The following is a 7,040-nucleotide window of genomic DNA, read 5'->3' as shown; positions in this document are numbered from 1 at the left end:
TTTTTTTTTTTTTTTTTTTTTTCTTTTTTTTTTTTTTTTTTTTTTTTTTTTTCACTTCATTTCATTTTATTGTAAACACCCAGTACTCGGAAACGATTGGAAGTCATAGAAATTTGGGAACCCTGTAAGACTCTTTAACATTAACCGCAGGCTGTACTGTCATTTTGACACTGATTTTCTCAACAAATGCAGTATTTTTTGCATTTGACTAGATACAGAACAGCAGAGCTTTGCGGTAACAAACAGGCCAGATCTGCCGTCTGTTTAACATCCCACTAATTGACATTTGCTCATGTTAGCAAAGATCATTCTGGCATTTTTTCATGTTTCTCTGAAGAATCACTACTTGCATGTTACCTTTAATTTTATAGAGAACCAAGACCAAAAGTAAAGGCATCATATTGTCTTTTGAAACCAAAGAGTGATGTAGTATGTAGACATACTGTAATAGGTTGGAAGATTAGCCAGTCATAACAGAGGCCAATTACATACAAAGTCTTAAAGGAACAGTAACCACCTGTTTGTAAGAACTCTGAGTAACATTATAGGTAAACATTAGGCAAACAAGTGTAGGTTGTGGCTCTTAAAGTAGCTGATCTGTATAAATGTCTGCTGTTGTGGTCACCATGAGTGAAGTGAAGTATATTTTGAGAGCGAGTCTGTTTGAATGAGATTCCTGGTTTTTGTGGCTTTGTGCGGGAGCTGTCAGCTGTTTTCTGAGACAGAGTCCAGAGCCGCTCGCGTCAGCTTTGATCAGCCCCTGCAGGCCCCCTGCCTCACAAAGGGCTGCCTGTTTCACTGCCCGATCGCTTTTCCCCGCCTGCCGCTCTGCTAGTCGTCTCAGTAGATCTCTTCAGACGCTTGCACACACACACACACCTTCAGGGGCGAGAGCTCCAAAAAGGAGCAAAAACACCATGAACGTATGATTAAAGTTGTCCATGTATCATCTGAAGTCACGTGATAGCTGTACAAGTTTGAAAACACGAGTTGAATTCTTAACTTAGTCACGGTTAGTTTGAGGAATAGTAATGGGGAATTTTGACTTAGAAAACACCACTAATAGTTAGGGCTGGGCGATATGGCCAAAAATATTATCACAATATGTTTTTCCATATGATTTTATATAAATATATATACACACAACATTCATTTTATACCACTAATAGGGAAGGAAATACATTCCACATTTTTGTTAGACCTTATGAATGTAATCATAGTTTGTTTGTTTAAAGGAAACTTTCATTTAGGGCCCCATTAATTCAGATTGTTCAGATAATTGTATTCTTTGTTTTATTTTTATTTTTTCTGCATCTCAGTTAAAAAATGTGTTATGGACTGAATTCATAAAACTTTAACAATTGAATCATTTTTTAAATAATGTAATCCAATAAAAATACAGTATAACAATTAATTTACAACAAAACACTGCATTTTTATTTTATGCCAAATAAGGTGCTGCACACCGGAACTTGTATAAAAATGTAAAAAATAAATTAATAATATTTTGGTTGTATGAAAATTTAAAATAATAATAATAATATATTGTTAGCAATAGTAATAATAATAGTAATGCAGATTATTACATATTAATAATAATTAATAATAATATTATTAGCAATATTATTATTATTATTAACAACAAATATAATAATAATAATAATGTTTTAATACATTTTATTAGTATAATAATAATAATAAAGGAATATTGTAAAACCAGGATTTTTTTTAATGTGAAGACCCAGTCAATATCCAGAATCATTTCTAGTTATAATTCATACCTAGTGTGTGTTTTTAGTGCAGTGTCGTCACTCAGTCATTCAGATGAGAAAGCTGTAGAAATACTAATTGCAAAAGAAGAACTGTCGGCTCATTTCTGAATGTCATTAATGAGTTATCATGATTTGAACAGAGTTCATGTGTCTCTGGGTCACATCAGCAATTCTGCATTACACAAACACGTTAGCCAAGACCAAAAGAACATTTTTACATAACGTCAAATGACATAATCGTGTCTGTTACGGGAAGAGGCAGCCGAGCATATGGGAAACCAGACCGCAGGATGCAAATATAGTCACAATGTTGTGAAATGCATAATGCTAGGAACATTAATAGATGCTAAATGCGTGCATTTGTTTGCTTATTGAAGTATACAGGTGCTTTTCTTTTCTTTCGTTTTAATTGCATTCATGCATTGATCATCTTTGCACCAAAGTAAACAGTTCTGTTTTCCATTGAAAATCACACACAGAAATAAGTCTTGCGTCAGGCTCAGCTGCAGAATAATAAAGTGTATTTGTCCTGTTGAGTGAGTTGCACTTCTGTGTTTGTGGTCAGAGCTAGCGCTTTTCTGTCTGTCTGTCGCAGCAGTCGTCTGGGGTTCAGACTGATATTGCTCTCGCTGGCGTCTGTCGGCTGCTGGTTTTTGAGGAACAGTGAAAGAGGAAGTGAAAGATGATTGGTGCAGTGATGTGTGGTCTGTATATATGTCTGGATTACCAACAGTGGCCTCCTGAAGCTGAAGAGAAGAATGCAGATTAATGATGCATGTACTAGTAGCTCGAACCCTACAGGAAAAAAACATGATTTTAGTTTCATGCAGTTTCTGAGATGTAAAACATTGTCTTAGTGTACAGTGATTAATCAACTAATTATTATATTTTATATTAGTTATATCTTTCATTTTACCCTGTAGTACTACTGATAATAACTATTATTATTTTTATTAACAACAACAACAATAATAATGAGGATTAAAATGGGTTATTTATAATAATAATAATAATAATAATAATACATATCTTAATACTTATTACGCATTTGTAGTAGTAGTTGTGGTAACAACAGCAACAAATACAATAATAATAATAATAATTGTATAATAATAATAAATAAAGGAATATCATAAAACCAAGATTTATTTTATAATAATAATATATTATCATCATCATCATCATCATTAGTAGTAGTAGTAATAATAGTATAATCTCAAAATTGACCTGCCTGAAAATACTACTACTAATAATAATAATAAAAATAATAATCATATATATTAAAATATGTGATGATAATGATAATAATAATAATAATAATAGTAATACATATATTATAAATAAAGGAATATCATAAAACCAAGATTTATTTTATAATAATAATATATTATCATCATCATCATCATCATTAGTAGTAGTAGTAATAATAGTATAATCTCAAAATTGACCTGCCTGAAAATACTACTACTAATAATAATAATAAAAATAATAATCATAATATGTGATATATGTGATGATAATGATAATAATAATAATAATAATAGTAATACATATATTAATACGTATTATTATTATTATTATTATTATTATTATTATTATTATTATCATTAGTGGTAGTAGTACTAACAACAGCAACAAATACAATAATACTACTAATAATACAAATAATAATAATAATAATAATTATTATTATTAGTTTTAGTTTTAGTATTATTATTAGTATTATTGTTGTTGTTGTTGTTGTTTAAGAATATCATAAAACCAAGGTTTCTATAATAATAATAATAATATCTAGTGATCATAGGTTTTGATAATAATAGTAATATATACTGTATTAGTTTCAGTTTTTATTCTGTTCATCTGTAATGTCTTGACTTAAATATAGACTCAATGGATGCAGTGGATTAGATCATCTCCCAAATGCATAAATGTGAATGTACTGAAGATGTTGAATGTTTTAGGAACTGCTTGACTGTGTTTTCTGTGTTTTAGCTGCTGGAGTCTCCGGAGGTGAAGGAGGACGCGGTGCTCTGCTGTTCGATGGAGGTGAGTTTAACACATTCATGATGAACCAGAGACCGCCCCAAACCCTCGTCTGACTGGCTCTGATTAACTGCTTCAGAGGGAGATGCTTTCACACGAAATGCAAGCGGTTTTATCTGTTTGTTTCTTTTCCTTCCGTTTGGTTTGTTTTCTCAGTTGTTTACAGCTGTGAGAGGGCACATGCTCTTGTGTTCAGCTGAGCAGAACGCAGAAGTCTTTAGATGTGTTTTCAGTGGCCAGGCTTACCAGCATTTATTCACATCAAAGGCTAGATGAAAATAACATGATCTTTTGAAAAATTAAATTATTTTTATTTTTATAAAATAAATATAAAAAATGTTATAGAATACATATTTTCCATTTCAAAGAGAAATAATAATGGAAAAATAAAATATATAAATAACATTTATATTTTTATGTTTATATTTTTCCATTTTTTGTCTGTTGAAAGGGAATAAATTACCTATTTATTTATTTAGTTAGTTAGTTATTTAGTTATAAAATAAACAAAACAACTAAATTAATATATTTGTTTATTTCAGAAGATAAAAAATGGAATAATAAAAGATGCATTTATATCTAACATTTATAAAAATGTATATTTTAATTTTTCATTTATTTTTCCCATTTATTTTTATTTTTAAAATGGGGAAACAAAATTGTATACATGTATATTTTTTATGTATCAAATATATTTAAATTCTAAAACAGTAAATGATGGCACAATTCAAAAAATCTCAAAAATAGAAAATTATATGAATTTATACAATTTTTATTTCATTTTATTAAATTAATTTAAAAAAGTATAAAAATCTCATTCTCAAAATTATCATTACTCTAAAAAAAAAAAGTCTGAAAATGTGAGTTTGTCATTGCACCACAAGTAGGTAAATAAATAAATAATATTTATAATATACAAATATATACAAATACTTCAGTGTGTACTTGAGTGTGGCTCCATCCATCCAGTAGATGATGTCCCATCTGCCCACAAACCGGATCATCAGCAGACAGTTTGTCTGGATATCCGGCGGCTTCCCTCCAGTCTCTCTCTCTCTCTCTCTCTGTCTCTCTTTCTCTCAGACTAGCATCTGTTTCTCTGTGCCCCCTGTGGAGTTGACCTCTGACCCTTGCTTGAGCCTGAGTGTGTCCATCTCCCTTTGAACATCTTATTTCCTCTCAGAAACCACTCAGTGATTCCTGCCTCTCTTTGTCTGTCTTTCACCACCACGCTTTAAAGTAGTATTACAGGATATTTGGAGTAAATGTTGATGCACCGCATCCGAGACGTGCTGTCAGTGCACAGACAGTCATTTCAGCTCCAGCCTCAGTGTGAATCTCACATGAAGCGTGTCCGGTCACCTCTAAATATATTTTGCATGAAGAAAATGAACCCTATTTTTTTGTGACCTTATATTCATGACATTTAAACCCTAGTCTCATAATTACATCACACAAGTGATGCATAATGCAATACATAAATACTGACAAATGACAATTTAATTAATACATCATTTTTTGCATAGTAATGATAGCAATGTATTTTAAGTTTTTTTTTTTTTTTTTTGCATTGTCATATATATAGAGAGAGAGAGATCACAAAAGAAGTTTCACATTTTCACACTGTTTTAAAGCAATGATGATCATTTTGATAATTACATTTTTATATTTAATGAATTTAATCAAATTAAATTCAACAAAAATTAAGTCATATTTTCTGTTTTGAAGATTTATTATTGGGATTATACTTTTAAAAACTGAGATAATTTATATATATATAATTTTTTTTTTTTTTAAATATCCATTTTATAAAGTTTTCAATTAAGTTTATTAATCAATTAATTATTTTATTTTTAATTGTTTATATTTATTTATTTTGTGGTGCAATGACAAACACATCGCAATTTCACACTTTTTCAGAGTAATAATAATACATTTGAGAATTCGATTTTTATAAATTTTTATTAATTGTTAATTTAAGAAAATGAAATTTAACAAATGTAATTAATTTTCTATTTTTAAGACTTTTGCATTGTGCCATTATTTATCGTTACGATTATATGTGATAGTTTTATATATATATGTGTGTGTGTGTGTGTATGTGTGTATATATATATATATATACACACAATTTATTAAATTATTTCTTTTTATTTATTTAAAAATGCATTTATTTGTGGTGCCACACAGTCAGTTTCACACCTTTTCTTGGATAATCATTTTAAGAGAACAGAGAAAGTCGGTACTATTTGGGAGGATTGTCTGTCATGTTTCTCTCTGTGGTTGTTCTTGCAGCTCCAGAGCACCGGCCGGTTATTGGAGGAGCAGCTTCCTGAGATGATGACAGAGCTGCTGGCGGCCGTGCGGGATAAGATGCTGTGTCCGTCTGAGTCTCAGCTGACGCGCTCACTCCTGATGGAGGTCATCGAGCTCCATGCTCACCACTGGACCCCACTGGAGGCGCTGACCACTGCCTACTACAACAGAACCATCCAGAAGCTCACCGTGTGACGCACACGCACCGCTGGAGGCCCTGACCACTGCGAACCACAACACAACCATCCAGAAACGCATTAAGAGACACGCAAACCAACCACAGAGGCCACGGACACACTACAACACACACAAGCTTTCTGTAATAGGAGGATAGAATCGGGCGTGGATGGATGAGACATGAGGCATTATGGGATATGGGGCTGGGTCAGAGGTCAGAGGGTAAAATATGCAGATTGAAATGAATATGTACATGTTCACACTTCACATCTGCATATTCATGAGGTGAGCCAGACGTGAAACCAGACAGTCATTAGACGCACGCGTGCAGACGCCAGTCACTGTCTCACGCTTTCCAGACTAAACCGACACAGAAGAAAATAAATACAAATGTAAAAAATCAAAAGAAAAAATTAATTTGGCATAAAAATGAAGCCTATTTTTAATCTTTTTTTAAATTTGTCATTATTTTCACAACTATGCACATTCCAATCCCCCCCCCCCAAAAAAATTATCACGATGCAAAAATACAATTTAATTAATAAATCATTATATTTTGCATAATAATAATAATTTTCAGAAAAAAAATGTACATTTTTAAATTTTTTTGCATTGTATCGTTATTTTCATCACAGTCAAGCACATTTCCACCCCAAAATCTATCATGATGCATAAATACTTTTATTACTACAATTACAATTTCATTAATACATTATTATTTTGCATTAACAA

General features: G+C 31.3%; 1 protein-coding gene across 4 annotated transcripts in view; it reads left to right on the top strand.

The window, feature by feature from the left end:
• Positions 1–6,731, top strand: part of LOC107653361 (CBP80/20-dependent translation initiation factor-like) — a 74,706-nt gene extending 67,975 nt beyond the window's left edge. For all 4 annotated transcript variants that reach the window (XM_016440055.1, XM_016440054.1, XM_016440056.1 and 1 more), the window contains 2 exons: positions 3,765–3,818; positions 6,111–6,731. In XM_016440055.1, the coding sequence (XP_016295541.1) occupies positions 3,765–3,818; positions 6,111–6,326 (270 nt within the window). In that variant the 3' untranslated portion in view covers positions 6,327–6,731. The remainder of the gene's footprint in view (positions 1–3,764; positions 3,819–6,110) is intronic.
• Positions 6,732–7,040: the final 309 nt, after the last annotated feature.

This window comes from Sinocyclocheilus anshuiensis, unplaced genomic scaffold (assembly GCF_001515605.1).
Source record: "Sinocyclocheilus anshuiensis isolate Anshui unplaced genomic scaffold, SAMN03320099.WGS_v1.1 scaffold1151, whole genome shotgun sequence".
Lineage (NCBI taxonomy): Eukaryota > Metazoa > Chordata > Actinopteri > Cypriniformes > Cyprinidae > Sinocyclocheilus > Sinocyclocheilus anshuiensis.
The sequence above is the reverse complement of the archived record's forward strand: the minus strand, read 5'-3'. Positions and strand labels throughout refer to the sequence as shown.